The 18397-nt window shown below is 49.9% G+C and overlaps 1 protein-coding gene across 2 annotated transcripts; it reads left to right on the top strand.

Moving 5' to 3' along the window:
* The first annotated feature begins 5126 nt into the window (after positions 1-5126).
* On the top strand, positions 5127-15166 carry Prkab1 (protein kinase AMP-activated non-catalytic subunit beta 1). 2 transcript variants are annotated; one of them, XM_052167850.1, is made up of 8 exons: positions 5127-5239; positions 5337-5501; positions 7967-8130; positions 8875-8968; positions 9221-9335; positions 11255-11388; positions 13857-13925; positions 14080-15166. In XM_052167850.1, exons 2-8 carry the CDS (start codon positions 5346-5348, stop codon positions 14155-14157), a joined length of 810 nt encoding a protein of 269 aa, XP_052023810.1. In that variant the 5' UTR covers positions 5127-5239; positions 5337-5345; the 3' UTR covers positions 14158-15166. The 2 variants fall into 2 exon arrangements, with proteins under 2 accessions (XP_052023810.1, XP_052023809.1); XM_052167849.1 differs by having other exon boundaries at positions 5128-5501.
* The last annotated feature ends 3231 nt before the right edge of the window (positions 15167-18397 follow it).

The following is an 18397-nucleotide window of genomic DNA, read 5'->3' on the forward strand; positions in this document are numbered from 1 at the left end:
ACTTCTGGTTCCTTCTCCAAGACCATGAGTCTTAGTCAGGGTTTTACTGCTGCAAGCAGACACCATGACCAAGGCAACTCTTATTTAAAAAACAACATTTAATTGGGGCTGTCTTACAGGTTCAGAGGTTCAGTCCATTATCATCAAGGCAGGAACATGGCAGCATCCAGGCAGGCATGGGGCAGGAGGACCTGAGAGTTCTACATCTTTATCCAAAGGATGCCAGGAGCAGACTTCTCTAGACATCTAGGAGGAGGGTCTCAAAACCCACCCCAACAATGACATGCTTCCTCTGACAAAGCCACGCCCACTCCGATAAGGCCACACCCACTTCAACAAGGCCACACCCATCTCCTAATAGTGCCATTCCCTGGGCCAAGTGTGTTCAACTCATCACACCACGCCTGCCTGGAGAGATGGCTGAATGACTAAGTACATTTGTGTGTCTCTGCAGAGGACCTGGGTTTGGTTCCCCACACCCACATGACAGCTCACAACCTTGTTTAACTCCAGTTCCAGGAGAACCAGTGCCCTCTTCTGTGAACATACACATGTGTGGGCAGAACATTCATAGACACAAAAATAAAAATAATTAAATCTTCTGTAGAAGTTAGGTCCAGTTCCTCCCCCCAGCCCCATGTTCCCAGAAATAAGACTCAGACTCAAAATATATTTACAAATACCTTGGCCATATAGCTAGGCAGTTCTCTGAATCTATCATAATTTAAAATAATCTATTCTACATTCTGCTGTGTGGCTCATTACCCACACCTGTCTCCTCACATCCTCCTGGGCAAATCTCCACTCTTTCTATCCTGAGGTCCTGTATGTGGCTGGATACCTCTGTTCAGCTACCACACTTCTAGCCTTCCCTGTGTTTCCAATAGAATCTTTAGCGCCTCTACTTATTTCCCAGAATCCTCCCTCTTCCTGCCAGTGTCCTGCCTCCTACTTCCTGTCTCAGCTCATTGGCTATAAGTTTTTTTTTATTGACAGGTGTTGCTTATAAGAGATTCTCTCTACATTCTTCAAAATATTCTGATGACTAAGATGTCTCTTTAAAAATTCAGAGGGACAGGCTAAAGAGATGGCTCAGCAGTTAAGAGCACTGGCTGCTCTTCCAGAGGTCCTGAGTTCAATTCCCATCAACCACATGGTGGATCACAACCATCTGTAATGGGATCCGATGTCCTCTTCTGGTGTGTCTGAAGACAGCTACAGTGTACTCATAAATAAACTTTTAAAAGAATTTAGAGTGATTTCCAGAAATGTAATTATGAGGACCATGGTTCTAAGCAGGTGATGAGCTACTCCTAATTCTAGAAGAAAAGAGGGAAAAGGACATTATTTATCAACTGTTAAATTGTTCTCTCTACCAACTTGAGTCTCGGGATTGAACTCGTATCATCAGGGTACAAGCGCCTATACCCACTGAGCCATCTCTCCAGCCAGCACCTCTGATTCTTTTTTTTTTTTAAGATTTAATTATTTATTATTATATATAACTACACTGTAGCTGTCTTCAGACACCACAGAAGAGGGCATCAGATCTCATTACAGATGTTTGTGAGCCACCATGTGATTGCTAGGATTTGAACTCAGGACCTTCGGAAGAGCAGTCAGTGCTCTTAACCTCTGAGCCATCTCTCCAGCCCCCTCTAATTCCCTATGTTGATTCTGTTGGAAAGAGGCTAGAGTCAGCCCATGAGGTATCGTTATACAAACCAGACAGCACAGTCTTGAGAAGGGGGTTTGGCCAAGATCTCAGTGCCCACTTGCTTTCCGTGGCTGACATCCCCAAGCAGAGCTTCCTTGTGCAATCCCGGGAACTAGACTGTGTTGTTGACTGGAAACACTGACAAGATCTTCTGCCTATGGCTGTGGGTGTCCGGTGTCACCGGATGGCACTTTCACCATTATCTGAGTAAGAGCAGAAGTCTTGAGGCTGTCTGGGCACAGCAAAGCTTCTGCAGAGCTCAGATAAGGGCCTTCTGGCCGCACACATGCTACTCTATGCTCTCCAGTTGTTTCAGAGAAGAACCCACAGCGCCTGGGCTCCTTGCTGCCTAGTCGAGGACATCAGATCCACGCTCATCTGTTCCAGCTTGGTTTACTCAGTTCTGCCAGAACATTCAACAGTTCAGACTTCACAGAGTAAATTCAGACTGTTGGTCGTCGGTTCCAGAAAATTCTCCGTGGCCCTCACTCACCCTTCTCCTAGCTCAGAGAGAATCCCTTCCAAGCTGCGCCTTCACCTTCCTGTGGTCCACCCCTCTTCTATAAGGATGCCTTTAGAGTTGGAGCAGGCAAGTGGGCACTGAGATCTTGGCTAAATCCCCTTCTCAAGACTGTGCTGTCTGGTTTGTATAACTATAACTCATGGGCTGACTCTAGCCTCTTTCCAACAGAAACAATCAACATAGGGAATTAGAGGGGGCTGGAGATATGGCTTAGTGGTTAAGAGCACTGACTGCTCTTCTGAAGGTCCTGAGTTCAAATCCCAGCGACCACATGGTGGCTCACAGCCTTCTGTAATGAGATCTGACGCTCTCTTCTGGGGTGTCTGAAGACAGCTACAGTGTATTTACATATAATAATAAATAAATAAATCTTTGAAAAAAAGTTAACTTATTTTTGCTCACAGCCTCACTGGCAAATAAATAAAGAGACGTATATAAACACACAAGCTAAAAAGCAAAACTCTCTCTTCTGTTTTTTTTTGTTGTTGTTGTTGTTTTCCTATTCCATTCTCACCATCCACGGTGTTTGCTATGTGTCCTTCCAGAACTTTCCATCTTCAAAAAAGGATGGTGCTGATAACAAGGCCACATCCACTGAGTGTGTTCTAGAATCAAGCAGTGCTAACCACTTCATGACTATTATGAAGTGAGTCACGGAACAGGCCTCTAAGATAGCTGTTACTTTTGGGGTCATTTCCCAATAAACGCCATGATGAAACTTCCTAAATGGTAAACTCGGAATCTGAGCCGAGTCAGGCTAACTGCAGAGCCCGTGCTCTTCTGTCATTCTGGGGCTAGGCTTTGGGTGTGGAATGTCAGAAACACCTCTTCATGCTCACCACACAACGCTGGTTGGTTGCCTTTATGCTTAAAATTGTTTATGTGTGTGTGTGTGTGTGTGTGTGTGTATTCCCTCCCAGAACCTCTGTGGTACTAGGAGTTCAGGGGTATCCCACCACATCCAGCGATTGCTCTTATAATATTGCTTAAATATTCTATAAAATAAAGTTAGCCCCCCCCTTTTTTTTTTGCACCAACAAACTTCTGGGGTTTTTAATTTCATCAAATCTAAGATTCTTTTATGGCTAGGAGTATCCAATTTCAGAGTGATAAAATATTTTAAAACATGTGTCTTAGCGTTAGTATAGCGGTTGGAATCAATGCTGCAGGAAAACATGCTTATATGTCATTTTCTTTTTTTTTTTTAAGATTTATTTATTAAATGTAAATACACTGTAGCTGTCTTCAGACACACCAGAAGAGGGAGTCAGATCTTGTTACAGATGGTTGTGAGCCACCATGTGGTTGCCGGGATTTGAACTCAGGACCTTCGGAAGAACAGTTGGTGTTCTTAAACGCTGAGCCATCTCACCAGCCCATTGTATGTCATTTTCATGTGTAATTTTTTTTTGTAGAAATTCACTAGAAATTGTCCATAAAATTTTAAGTTTCTTTGTTTTAGACAGATACTGTTGGTTTTTCTATGCAGGTCGTCTGCCTACACCGCAGCACAGGTCACCTGTCTGCCGGTCGCGTGGGCCGCAATGAGATACACCAGGCCAAACAGTTCCACATGGGACTTTATTTAAGATGGGGAAAGGGGTAGCGGGTGGGAAGAAGGAGGGAAAAGAAAGAGAGGGGGGGACAGAAATGCTACCCACTTATATACGGGTGATGACGTAAATTACAGGTAAAGGTGGGCCATTGAATTCTGGGTATATGGCGGCTGTTGCCTTGGCAACAGGCCTATAGTTACACTGTTCTAATTGTCGCCTATATGACGTCATGGGCCTCCCAGGTCTCGGTACCAACAGATACTATTAAAGTCCCTCTAGAAGACTGTATGTCAGACATTGGGATCCCTAGTTCCCTTTACAAGAATGTGTCACATTGCAGATAATTAAAAATATTTATGTTCACTGGACATGGTGGTGCACACCTTTAATCCCAACACTCAGGAGGCAGAGGATGGCAGATCTCTGTGAATTCAAGGCTAGCCTGGTCTACAAAGTGTGTGTGTGTATGAATAAAATGCAAGATATGGCCTAGAAAATCCAATGCATAACAAACAAAAAAACAAACAAAAAAACCCCGCACAAGACAATGTTTTTCTACTGAAGCACTAATCACTAATACATTTTACGGATGTGACCAATGTAGGACCAATTAATAGGCCACACACTCAAGTTTAAACAAACATCACAACTCCACTAATAACGACAATTTCCCAGAAATCTTAAGGTCTGTCATTTTTCTCAAATACCGGCAAGATGGTCCGCATCCTCCACCGTAGTTGACATATATTCAGATCTGGCCTGTCTGGAGAGGCCATCCTTTTGAGGAGCGCTAGGTAATCCTAATACACTCAATGTGAGAGCAAGTCATCTACGGGAGAGACCTAAACGTGGGTTTTTTGCTTTTTTTTTTTTTTTTTAAGATTATGTGTAAGAATGCTCTGCCCGCCTGTACATGTGTGCACCGTCTGGGGCGTCAGGATCCCCTGGAACTTAAACTGCAAATAGTTGGGAATCCACCATGTATGCGCCCGGAACCGAACCCGGGTACTCTGCAAGAGCAAACGCTCCAAGCCGCCGTGCAATCTCCAGCTCATAATTTGACTTGCCCTTTACTGCAGAGTACCAACTTGGAGTGAGGTGGGTAGAGCAGTCGACGGCATCCTTGCCGGGAAGAGGTGAGCTAGCGAGCGCCTCCTGCTCCGCCCTTCAGGAAGCTCCACCCGGGAGCAGCCCGGAACGACCCGCCGCGACCGCGCGCTGAGCGGCCGGGAGAGGTCGTCCGCGAACGCGCGTGCCCCCCCCCCACAACGGAAGCGGAAGTGACGTCACGCTAGCCTCGGGCGCTCCATCCCTTCTGACCACCCTTCCTTCACTGGGCCCGGCCGGAAGCGGAAGTTGCTAAGGGGTGGAGGGGAGTTGCCGGAGGAGTGTCTGGTTACGATCCTGCTCTAGTCGGAGTTCCAGCCGCCGCCGCCGGAGCAGGTAAAGCGAGGTTCGGCGAGCGCGCGCGGCCCGAGGGGCGTGGTCCGCGGTCCGGGGGATCCGGCCCGGCCTTTCCGGCTTCCCTGTGTCCCTGCAGACCCCCGCCATGGGCAACACGAGCAGCGAGCGCGCCGCGCTGGAGCGGCAAGCCGGCCACAAGACGCCGCGGAGGGACTCGGGGGGCGCCAAGGATGGGGACAGGCCCAAGATCCTGATGGACAGCCCCGAAGACGCCGACATCTTCCACTCCGAGGAAATCAAGGTGCTGAGTCGAGGGGCATCCGAGCCCTCTTGACTCAAGGGGAGGACCCCTTTGCTGTTGTTCCCGCCACATTCCCAGCGTCGCATCTGGAGGGAGCTGGCCCTGTCGCTGCCCTCTGTGCTGCCCGGGAACCTGAGCCTAATTACCGATGGGAGAGTCACCCTGGGTTTCGTTGAACATCATTAAGGAGAAAGCAGCTCTGGGACCGAGTTTGAGATTCTTAATTAATTAGGAGTCGAGCTAAACTGTAATTGAGCACCAGTGCCTACTTTTCTCTTAGGTGTAATTGATTGCGCGGCTTCGCGACACTTTTTTCCTCGACTTCAGGCCGACCGGCTTTTGCAAAAAGTTGGGTTGGGAGTTTTAGTGTTCGTTTTGGAGGTGAAACGGGAGCACATATGTTAAGCTGAAAATGAAGTTGACTAGCTGACTGCCAGCGGTGTTTGGTTCTGACAGTTGTAGTCTACCCTGCTAACCTTCTTTTAGATCCAGCAATTCCGTTTGGGGAGGTCCGTGGCCAAGAGTCACTCTGAAGGGCAGCCAGCAGCTAACTGCCCCACTTCTCTCTCACTTCCGAAATAATGCCTTGGACTTTAAGCAGACCAGAGCAAACAATTTGTGCAGGCCAAGCTGAAAAGTTCCTGCTTGAGCCACATTCTCTTAAAACCACAGTGATGTGGCCAGTGCTTCCGGCTATGGGGCCCAGTCCAAGGGCATTCGGTGATTCTAAAAGAAAAAGCTAATTCCTCAAAATAAACTGCATTCAGGGAGGGTGGCGCTGGGCAGTATAGTCTCCTCACCTGGCTTGTTGCCTACTAATCCCCTTTACTTAAACAGGCTAATTGCCTGGCTGCTCACTCGCTTTTATTCTCCCCCCCCCCCCAAATTGGGCTAAGTACCCACATTACTGTTCTCCAGATCTTAACTTTGCATCTGACTTGAAAGAGCCTGCTTTTATGGCACTAGTCTTGTGATAGGAGCTTGTTTTCTGGTTTTTTCCACACTAGGGGAAAGGTGTATACAGTGATCTTTAGCATGTTTCCTGGGAGTCATAACTGTCCCCACCCCTAGAAGTCATTTTGGCCCAAGGCTATTTAAGAGGAAGTAAAAAGTATTTGTGTGGTGGCAGGTGTGTATCCCCAGTGCCCTGCTCTCTTTGCAGTGAGCTGAGTAAACTTGTTTTTCTTTTTTAAAAAAGCAATGGGTGGTGGTGCTGTTCTCTGCAGGGTCAGGGAGTGTGGACTTAACCGGCATCCTTCTCCTTTCTTCGGTAGTGACTGATGGATCCAGTCAGACATTCTTCCCATTACCCCAGTTCAGCATTGTAGCTGTAGCTACTTGTCCTCTGACGAAGTGGCTCTCAACCTGTGGGTTGCCACCCTCTTGGAGTCTAACAAACCTTTCACAGGGGTCAGCATAACATACCCTGCATATCAGATACTTACATAATGATGCGTAACAGTAGCAAAGTTACAGTTATAAAGTTGCAGCCAAATCATCTTATGGTTGGTGGGTCACCACGGCCTGAGGAACTGTATTAGAGGGGTACAGCATTAGAAAGGGCGAGAACCAGCAGGGCCGTGGTGGGGCATGCCTTTAATCCCAGCACTTAGGCAGAGGCAGGTGGATTTCTGAGTTCGAGGCCAGTCTGGTCTACAGAGTGAGTTCCAGGACAGCCAGGGCTACACAGAGAAACCCTTTTTCAGAAAACCTGAAAAAGAAAGAAAGAAAGGCAAGAACCACTGCTCTCTAGCAATTCCAGTGTGTTATCTGATCTGTATAGCTCAGATCCAAAGACTGCCCCTGCGGGCATCTTTTAGCTAACTGCAGATCAGTATCTGGAGTGGAGGTAGTAGAAGCTTCCTGGGCTTCGGGGCTTTCTCCCACCCTAGAAGTCCAGCATTTGGCTTTTCCTCTGAAGAATAGGAAGGACACCTATCTCACTGTGTCTCGCCCCAGGACTGGCTGTGTTTCTTTGTCTCTGACTGGAGTAGGTTACCACGGCTTACCTCACTAGATAATATTGAAGGGGCCAGTCTGTTTTATTTATCTAGTTCTCTATAGCCCAGCTCTTCCCTTACCATCCGATTGTGTCAGTTTCAACAGCTCTGAGATCATCCCTAGTAAATTCTCACCTGCTCTGAAGTCTTGCTTAATGAGGGAAATGGAGTGTATTACTCACCGCGGTCTCATGGCACTCATGGCCTTGTAGCCTCCTCTGGAGTTTTTGTGAAGTCTGATTGCAGTAGGAGTAGCTAACGGTTAAGCAGCGCACGCGTCAGACTGACACAACAGGAGCGGTTATTTTATTATCTCCATTGGCAGGTGGGGGAACAGTCACAAGCTGTGTGCTGCAGACAGCAGCAGAGCAGCCTGGTTGGCTCTGCTGTCCCCTTAGGTTAACATCTGGGGTGGGGAGCCCACTGCTGGCAGCCTGACCCTGAGTGAACCCCTCTGCTTCTCAGGCTCCCGAGAAGGAAGAATTCCTAGCCTGGCAGCACGACCTCGAGGTGAATGACAAAGCCCCCGCCCAGGCCCGGCCCACCGTGTTCCGATGGACAGGGGGTGGGAAGGAGGTCTACTTGTCTGGGTCCTTCAACAACTGGAGCAAGCTTCCCCTGACGAGAAGGTAATGACCGCAGAGGACAATGTTCTTGTGCTATGCTCTGATACTCGGCTATACATTGCTTCTGAGAAAGTCGTTCCTAGTGCGTTGGAGAGGGTGCTGGGCTGGGACTCAGGGGTGTGAATCTGAGCCCCTTACTGCACTAAGCAGTCACTTCTGTATGGGACCTCCCAACTGACTCCTGTGTGTTATTTTTGGAAGGTTGGAAGGTACGTGCTTTGAAGACATCACAAGGGTATAGTGAGACGTTTATCAAAAGCCCTAGTGTGGACTTCTGTCTCCACACCTTCCCTAGTGACTACTTCTGGTAAAGGGAGGGAGAGCCCATGCCTCTCCCATGATTGTTGTCAGTGTAGCTGTGTTTCCAGGGCTGACACAGAAGTCCACAGCAGGCTCAGGAGGGAGGGTAGTTAGGTGACTCAGTCCTTGGCCATGGCACACTGACAAAAGGAAAGGCTCGCAGCCCATGCTTACCTCCGTGGCACCCAGCGTGCCCGGTGGTACCCTGCATGGACTTGAAAAGCTCGAGCGGCCATTGCTGACCTTCCACGGTTAGGATCCTCGGTTCCTAGGATCTGAGCAGAGTGAGTTTCCCAGGAACTCCTGCCTGCTGCTCCATTGGTGGCCATGACCGAGAAGTGTCTGAATCGGTCGCCACGCTTGCTCTCCTACAGCTGAACTCCTGGTTGTACCTGGAGTCTGAGGGCAGCCCACCCAGCTGAAATGCTACTTCCTCTCTTTCTGCAGCCAGAATAACTTTGTGGCCATCCTGGACCTGCCTGAAGGAGAGCATCAGTACAAGTTCTTTGTGGACGGTCAGTGGACCCACGATCCTTCCGAGGTACTCTGCCTGCAGCCCCCCCACCCTCTGGGACTTACTTGCACAACCATCACCAATCACGCCCCTTGTGACACTCTATCAGGTCCCTCTTCCCTGTTGTGGCTCTGAGGTAGAGAGCGCCAGTTGCCAGCTCATGGTATAATTGGCAGAGTTGCTAGCCAGGCAGTGAGGCCTTCCAGCCAGGAAGTCTAGTCCTCTGAAGAATCCGCAGACCTTCCATGTGATGATTTCTGCCTGTCTGTCTCTTCCCAGCCAATAGTAACCAGCCAGCTTGGCACAGTTAACAACATCATTCAAGTGAAGAAAACTGACTTTGAAGTATTTGATGCTTTAATGGTGGATTCCCAAAAGTGCTCCGATGTGTCTGGTATGAACAGTTACTTTATCCCACATGTGTGCAGGCTGGGGCTGTGTGGCCTGGACAGACTGTTTCCCTTGCCTCTCACACTTGAGCAAGAGCTGCCCGCCAGGTGGACAGTTGCAGCTCTCTGGGCCCCAGCAGTTCATTCCTAATTCCATCAGCCCTGGCTGTTGGGGTTTAACCTCAAAGAAGCCTTAAGCCTCTGCCCTTGTCTTGTGGGGGTATTCTGCAGCTCCACTTGTCTGTAGAACAGAAGTAATCTTGATGTTATGCCAGAGGCAGGCCTGAAGAGGCCCGAGAGGACACGTTGGGTCAGTAACGAGCCAGTACCAGGGAAACTGCCAGCTCATGCCCTGCTAGTGGTGCCTGGAGAATTGCAGGCTGACTGTGATAAACGACCCCTCTGTGACCTTAGCTGTCACCAGTGCAGTCCATGCACACTTGTCGGCTTCCTGACTGGAAGTGGCTCCCTGTATAAAACAGGCTGCATGGCACGGCTCTCTTTTCTGGAAACCTATTCTGTCGAGTCCTGGTAAACTAGAGGCTTCTAACCACGGAGCTTTCAGTGACCTTTGTTCCGCCCGCACCCGGGAGGGGGAGAATCTCTGGACAGTCAGAGGGTCGGCTCAGGAGAGAAGCCATGAGTTAGATTCCAGGTGGACATCCAGGGTGCTCCCCTTCTTTGTAGGGAGTGGGGGTGGGGGTGGGGGACTGCTCCTTGGGTGGCAGCTCTGGGGGTGAGTAAGATAAGCCCTCAGCAGTGGCCAGCTGTCAGTCCACAGGGGCTTTCCCACCTTGCCTCGGTGTCTCTGGCCTCTCTCCCTGTTAGCCGCTCTGAGCCATGGCTATAACTGACGGGAGGGCTTGGCTGGCAGTGGTTAGTGGTCAGGTTACCATCTAGGCTTGGAAATCCAAAAACAGCGCTCTTACTGGGGTCGCTGGCCATTCCTAGATGACCGCTGACACATTTCAGACAGGCAGAGGGTGCGCACACTTCTGCCTGCTGGTGCGGAACTTAACACTCTGCAGCAAAGCCTTCGGCTAAAGGTCTGCTTGGTCTCACGCAGGCAGAAGGCGCACCGTCCCCTGCTGCTGAGCCAGGCCAGCCCTAAACTTCCTGGTAGACATTCAGGTGGCTAGTTGGCTTTTGTCTCTTTTAGATGCCGTGTATTTATTTCTTACAGCTTAGATTTCCGCATTTAATGCTTTTCCCGGTTCTTATACTGAGATGTGAAGGGAGCCTGACCTAGAAATTGATGTTGAGACAGTTAGCAGTTCTGGGCCAGCGTAGGGATCAAGTGGCCAGAACCCTTCCTGACACTCGGATGACGGCTCAGTGCCAGCATCTAGCTAGCCAGCTGTCAGGATTTGAGGTGCTTCTAAGGTGATGTACTGTACTTCCAGAAGCTTCTACTGTGCCTATATAGTAAAGACACTCAGACGACCCTCGGGTGTAGAGCCCAAGACCCCTTACACACAGGTCGTTATTGTCATTTCTTTACTGTGTCGGTACCTCATTAGGCTTCTTTTATTCTGCCTGGGAGACTTTGTAACTTAGGCTGGGCCACTTAATCCCCACTGGAAGTTTAGAACTTGTGGCAGTTGCCAAACTCAGCCTGAAGTAAGAAGGAAACCTTATTCTGCTGACAAGAGAGGCCAGGTCATTGGGAACGGCTTCCCTGTTAGTCTGCCTTGGCCACGGCTGCTCTGCCCCTGAGCATCTCGGGTACCAGCGAGCTTCCTCCCAAGCACCCTCATCCCACGGCATCACTCATCCCGTCTGTTTTTCCCTGTTTGAGCTTGAATGTCTTAAAGAAAATACAAATCTGATTGAGGAAACCAGGACAACAAGCTAGATGAAGATACCATGAATCAAACGCAGCTCCAGAACCATAGTCCGATGTCGTCTCACTATCTCCCCACAGAGCTGTCCAGCTCCCCGCCAGGACCCTACCACCAGGAGCCTTACATCTCTAAGCCGGAAGAGAAGTTCAAAGCCCCACCCATCCTCCCGCCACACCTGCTGCAGGTCATCTTGAATAAGGACACGGGCATCTCTGTGAGTATTCCCCCATCCGGAGCTCCTTCCTGCCTGCCTCTTACAAGGCAGTGGAGCGTGCCTGTGCCTCCCACTGTTGGGACTGCTGTGGTCCTCCCCTGTGAAAGGCTGACACCCTGTCACACGCCCCTGTGCCAGCTAGATCTTGGAATTCCTCTTGCAGCCATAACATTTCAGAGTCTAGTTCTAGTTACTAAGTTACTTTCGGAAACATCAGCCCTGCTGGGGCAGAATCCAAGCTGTCTTAACACATTTCCTCTGTACCACATTCACCGCGGCAGAAGGCAGAAGGGTTAGTGATGCCTCCAGGTAACTGACCACGCAGGGTGCTCCGCCCTCAGGGCCTAGTTCATCGCAGTTAGGACCCATCGCCCAGCAGTCCCTGGGGATGAAGGTCCCAGTGCATGAGCCTTAGGGACAGAGCAAACTATCCAGTGCTAAAGAAACCCCTCACTCAGCAGTGTACCCAGAAACAGCCCATGTGCTGGTGAGCTGACCGTCTGTGGAGGGTTCCCTACTGCAGTGTCAGGGTTTGTTACTCCGTCTGAGATGCGCCTTTCCTCAAGCACCAGACTCCACTCTGCTGTGGCCAAGCACAAATACAGGCTGGTGTGGTGACGCCTGTGAATCCAGGAGGAGGTCAGTGATGAGGACCAGTCAGCCTCAGACCCCACTGGTTGAACCGTGCGTCCAGTAACACCTCAGACAGGTAGTGCCGCACGCATGCACGTTGACTGGCATCCCTGGGCAGTGCTCAGAGTCAGTGATCTTAGAGGCTTTGGGGAATCTGCCATACTGTGAACAGCTGTGGCCAGCCTGGTCTCAGGCCGAAGCTCCTCTCACAGCCCTTTCCCACCCAGCAGACATCTTGTAGCTTTGACCTGTGGCTTCTCCAGAATTGCTATTCCAGTTCTCCTAGTCTGCTTCCAAAGATGTCGCCTGTCTCCCTATGGCTGGCTGGCTTATGTCCACGGTCCATCCTTGTTGCAAGTGACAGAATTTCCTTCCTTTTTAACTCTGAGCCACATACTGTTGTGGTTTCTTTTCCTCTTGCTGTGATAAAATCTCTCACAAGAGGAACTTAAGGAGAAAGGGTATATTTGGACCCATAGTCCCAGGTTCTCGTCTCTCCTATAGGGGAACCAGCAGGAGTTTGAGGGAGGGGTCTCATTGCATCCGGAGTCTCCCATAGTAGATGCTGCCTCTGGCCACCTCCTGTGTCCCGGGCAGAGTCCCACGAGGAATGCTGCGGGCTCCAGTTAACACGCCACCACAGTGACACACACACCCCACATGTGTAAATACACTCGTCCAGGCTTGTTGTTCCATCTTGGTATGGCGAAATAGTTTTGCAATGAACATGGGAGTATTGGTGTCTCGTCTGCATCCCGACACTCTTTCCTTTGGACACACTTATGCATGCACACACGTGTGCGCACACAGACTCATGGGTTGGGTGGCTGAATCATACGGTACTTCTCTAACTTTAGAGATCATCATCCATTATGTTTTCCTTAGACATACTGATTCCTTTGCTCATTAACAGCATGAAGTAGAGCAGGGCTCACTGTTAGCCTCACAGCAGGACCTGTGTGCGCATGCTGGCAGCCTCTGATGGCAGAGCTGGCCTAGGCCCTGGCCTCTCGGCCCCTCCCACTCCACTTCTCTTTCCTGTGTTTCTGTGAGTGTGGTTGTTTGTCCCCAGCAGATTGTCCCAGACTCGAGCGTACCTGCTGCAGGGCTCTGTAGGGTGCAGGTGGCTACCCCTCAGAGCCCTCAGGATGCCTATGCCTGTGAAGGGCATCCAGCTTCATTTCCAATGGCCTGGCCTAACCGCTTCAGAGCTCTTGGATTCCCTCCACCCCGAGGCCTCAGAGGCCTGTGGGCAGCTGTGAGATCTTGAAGTCACTTCAGGACTGGGATTCCCAAAGTGTTGAGTGACAGGAGCGTGTCTTTCCCTTGAGAAGGGACCTCAACCTCAACCTGCTACATCGGTAGCCTGTAGACACATACATGTGTACACAGTGCATTTTCTTAAGAGTTGGGAATATGGAATGAAGACTCTAGCCATCAGCCTCTCAAGGTAGAACTGTGGTGAGGTGGTGTCCGTGTCCGCTTCCAGAGTCGTGGAGCATGGAACCCACGGTGGCTCCTGTGTTCTGGGAAAGCATTTTTACTGGGCCCCTGGTCTGCTGCCTCTCTTCTCCGTTAGAGAATGGGTGGAGCCTGCCTTAAAGGTCAGGGTGGACACTTGACCAGAAGTGCGGTCAGCAGCATTTGGCTGGAACGAGAGATCCACCCTTCTCTCCTCTCCTGTCATCTCCACAAACTCTCACTGCCCATCTTGGGAAGACAGGTCAACCCCAGAGCCTGGCTCTCCTTGGGTACCCTGACCAGGCCATGAACTAGGGGGCGGGACCATCTTGACTTCCAATTCCTGCCTGCTCACGCCTCCCTTTGTCCCACAGTGTGACCCAGCACTGCTTCCAGAGCCCAACCACGTCATGCTGAACCACCTCTACGCGCTCTCCATCAAGGTAACGGCCTGGAGTGTTGCCAAGCGGAGCAGCCTTGGGTCTGACAGGCTGGGGCTCTGAAGGCAGGCCCGGGAGCTGGGTTCACAGTACTCTTGTAGTGATTCTCATGTTCTCTGAAGTCTGAGTCCCTGACTCTGGTCATTTCTGCCCTTAGGATGGAGTGATGGTGCTCAGCGCAACCCACCGGTACAAGAAGAAATATGTGACCACCCTCCTCTACAAGCCTATATGAGGAGAGGAGGGCCAGCATGGCCACGGGGGACAGCAGGCGGCTGGGCTCTCCACGTGCATGCGCATCCTCACCCGCCCTAGTCCTCCTTGACGTCTGTCCAGGCACAGCCAGACATAGGGATGGATGGGATGGCTGCCTGCAGCCCCAGCCCCACAGCACATGAGGCTTTGTGCTCTAAGCATCATCCCCTCCACTGGCCAGAGATGTCTACGGCCAGATCTGGACCCAAGGAGCAGGGACCGAAGTCACACGAGTCCTCATTGTCTGCATCTGTGAGGCCGCTGGCCTGTCCCTGCTGCAGCCTGGCTGGGGAAGAAAGCAGTGTCCATCTTGCCTGTCCTAAATCAAAGCAGTAGATTGTAGATCCTGTGGAAATTCAATGTCTGATTTCCGGAAGCAGCCTTGCAATCGTTTCCGACACTGTGTGCACTAAGACCTTTTTAACCAGAGTGGCTGGCTGTCCACTCCTACTTAAGGCAATAAGTCACCAGGATGAGACTATAGATCATGTGACCACTACACTCAGCAATAATTGTTCTCAAAACAGACTTCAAAGCCCACTGCCATTTCCCCGTTAACTGGATGATCCTGAGAACTGACCACCGTGGAAGGCTGTCACGTTACCATGACAACCTGGTCGAAGCTCCTACCCTCCATTTAGTTCCAGCATGTGCTCCTCAGCTGGGGACTGGGTCTCTAGTGAGCAGAGTATCACGGTGGTTGCTGTTGCCTGTTCTAAAAGAGCTTGGAACCTTACAGCCACTGCTAGGTTTCCAGCAGGGCTAGCAGAAATGAACCTATCCTATACTCCATCGGGTTTCCGTGGTGGTGTCACAGATGTGCCCATTGGTACAGGTTCCTGCCACCCATCAGCAGAGGCAGGCACAAGCTCTGTGGTGTCCAGTACTTGGTTAAACCTGAGTTTTGGGTACCTTTTTGTTACTGTTTTCAAAACACTGACTTGCTGTCATCTCAATATACAAGTTTCAATAAAGCTTTGTAAAAATAACTAGAGTAATTTTTGACTGTACAATTTTTTTTTTTTGAAGAAAAGAGTGGATCATACAGGTTTACTTGGTGCTTTCCTGTGGCACTCTGCAGTGAGTGGACCAGACAGCTGTGAGTGCCACTGACTGAGGGACCTGACTCGCCATCACACCTGTGGGCACCTCAGACTGGAACAACTGGAAAATCTTGCACGGGAATAGTTAGTTGTCAGGCCCTGAGGAGAAGGCTCAGTTGGTAAGAGCACTGACCAAGTGTGAGCGCCTGTAGCATCCACTTACAAGTTCTGTGTGCTTAAAGCCCGAGTGCTGGCGTGCAATGCCAAGCAAGTCTAGTTAAAGTAGGAATTTCAGTGAGGGGGAGAGCGGTCAGGACACCTGTCTGTCCTGTGTTCCCTGCTGGGGCTGGAGAGATGGATCAGTGGTTAAGGACACTGACTGCCCTTCGATTAGAAGACCTGGGTTCAAATCCCAGCATCTACATGCCAGCTCCTTGTCTGTAACTCCAAGAGCTCACACCTTCACACAGATACGCATGTAGGCAAAACACCAAAGCACATAAGACAGAAACATTTCAAAAAATTTTAGCTCTACCCACAAGGGGCTGAAACACCCAACTGAGAATAATACCATGTACAAACTAGAGTCCACCCTATGAGAGTGAGCACCCCAGGATCATGGGTAGTTTCTAAGGGAGGTGATTGGCAGAGTGGCAGACAGCAGGCACACCCTCAAAAAATGAGAACGTGTGCACTCTATGCGTATTTAGAAGAATCTCTCCAAGCAAGAGGATGTCCTCTGTGGTGCAGGAGATGCCCAGAGGCCCAGTGTGAGATCCCAGACCCAGGAGCTAAGGCAGAGGAGTAAATTACCTCAACGGAATGGAAAAGCAGTAGCTCCATTCAGCCCTCAGAAGCACTGTCACCCGTCAGCGGTGACCCAAGTCACGCTTGCCCTGTTAGCATTCTGTCTATAGATGAGGACAGGGTTCGTGGCTAGTGGATGCTTATTCAAATTGCTTTTCAGTAATACATTTCCTCCCTCCGGAAGTGTAGGCACATTTATAGAGCCAAAGGTAGGGCCTAAAATTATTAAGACATAACAATAATGCAGGATCGATAGATACAGTGGTTCCTTGGTATCCTCGGGCAACTGGTTCTATTCCTGTTCCCATTATGAAAATCTCCAGAGTCAGGGATAAAATAGCACAGTATTTATATATAAGCTATATACATCTTCCTCTATGCTTGATACACTGTATATTTATGCAAATAGTTAAACTGTATCATTTGGGGAATAATAAACTACAAATTCTTAGCAACCATTGTTAGTTTAGGTGGGATCAGTGAGAGAATGCCAGGAGGGCTCCCTGTGTAACGCCCCAGGCAGTCAGCCTGAGTGATCACAGCACCACACACAAAAACACTGACTCTAGAGGACCCAGGTGAGACCACGTGTCTCCCTCTGCCTCTGCTTGTTAGTGCAGACACAGGCAAGTTGACAATGCTCCAACACTAGGTCGCCAGCTTGACACTGTTAGCCTTTGAGTCCCAGATCAGATGGAGAACGGGGCGCTGTGTAAATCGCTGGCTAAGCTGACACCCAGGCTCCCCTACCTCATCTCACACTGGGAGCCACAGAACAAGAATGGGTTGCAACCAGGAACAGGAAGTCGGTTGCACCAGACAAGGAAAGTACAGTGTCTCTGTCAGCACGTTAGGAAATCCTTGAAAGCTGTAACTGACTTCGGAGGCCAGAGCATTTTAGAGATTAAGCGTTCTGTTTAATCCGGTTCCTTGAACATGAGCGTGATTGAGTTCAAGCTTATGCTGAGTTCATCTGTTGTGGTCTGACTAGGTCTGGTCCAAAGGTCAGTTGTCGGCACTGTGATCATTTTAAAAAGGTGCTGTTTAAGAAGTCGCAGGCAGTGGTGGCGCACGCCTTTAATCCCAGCACTTGGGAGGTAGAGGCAGGTAAATCTCAGAGTTCGAGGCCAGCCTGGTCTACAGAGTGAGTTCCAGGACAGCCAGGGCTACGCAGAGAAACACTGTCTTGAGAAAAACAAACAAACAAACAACAACAACAACAAAACAAGAAGTAGTTAAATCACAAGAGTCCCTCCCCAACTCTCTTGAGGGGATGAAGCCTTTGTGATGCTTTTTAGCTAGCTTGCCTTCCTGACTTTCACTATGTGAGGACAAAGCCTTCTGGCTGTGGAAAGTTCAGAAACAAAGTGTCATCTTGGAAGCCTACAGCAGTCCCTGGCCAGGCAGCCATAACCCATACATAGTAGCTTGTCTCAGACTCTCTAATCTCCAGAGCTGCAAGAAATACATTTGTTCTTTGTAAACTGCCCCATCTCGGGTATTTTACTATAGCACCACTACACAAAAACATCCACCCATGTTCACAGACGGTCTGAACAATATGGTGGAGACTCACAACTGCGTCAGCGAGGAGTCCTGCTTCTGATGAGACTTTAACGCCTCAACAGCAGATTAATGGACAAACAAGAAACTCGAGCTTCTGCCTTTTAGCCTCTCATCTTCAAGGGAAAACAAGGAAGGCGTGACTATGTCTGTATTTCTTTTAAAGTCCATCCTCTCTGTTAGCTATAGGCATCAACCAGTGCTCCTGACAGCTGTATGAGTCCAGACCTTGGACAAGCTGGAGCCTGGTCTGTGGGGTTCAGCACCTATGGGATGCTCATGTCTCTGGGATCTATATTAGTAGGCCAGCCCTTACTATTGCCCCCACCCCACCCCCACCCCTCACCCCTCACCCCGCCCTCAAGGGAATTTAACTGTGCCATCTGGAAACTCCACACCCAGGTAGACCAGGAGTCAGTTCGACCTTCCCTAATCTGTAGCTGTCAGAATGTGCCACAGATAGGTACAGTAGCAGCGTCACCTTCAAAAGTCTTCCTCCACCTCTAGTAACCCCTTCGAGGCAAACATCTCTACTACTCACTGACAGACCCAGGGGAAAGCAGCCATTCCTGTACTGTATTTTCACCGGCAGACCCCTCTGCTTCAGGAAAACGTGTGCCTGGGCCCCAGTCCTCACGCTGCAGACCGCATAGGTAGCATTTAACCCAGCAAGAAAGAGTCAACTGGAGCAGCCTCTGCCTGGAGTAAGAGCAGGCCAGTTTCTTAGTCTTGGCACCAACTAAGATAGATACAGAGACAGATCATTCTTAGTTATCAGGGTGTGTGTGTGTGTGTAGGCTGTAAATT

Source organism: Apodemus sylvaticus, chromosome 22 (assembly GCF_947179515.1).
Source record: "Apodemus sylvaticus chromosome 22, mApoSyl1.1, whole genome shotgun sequence".
In the NCBI taxonomy this organism is placed as follows: domain Eukaryota; kingdom Metazoa; phylum Chordata; class Mammalia; order Rodentia; family Muridae; genus Apodemus; species Apodemus sylvaticus.

Excerpts from the sequence above, each read along its gene's own strand:
- Prkab1 (XM_052167850.1), top strand. The coding sequence starts at position 5,346 with ATGGGCAACACGAGCAGCGAGCGCGCCGCGCTGGAGCGGCAAGCCGGC. Across the intron at positions 9,336-11,254 it reads AAAGTGCTCCGATGTGTCTG|AGCTGTCCAGCTCCCCGCCA; the intron begins GTATGAACAGTT and ends ATCTCCCCACAG. Across the intron at positions 11,389-13,856 it reads ATAAGGACACGGGCATCTCT|TGTGACCCAGCACTGCTTCC; the intron begins GTGAGTATTCCC and ends TTTGTCCCACAG.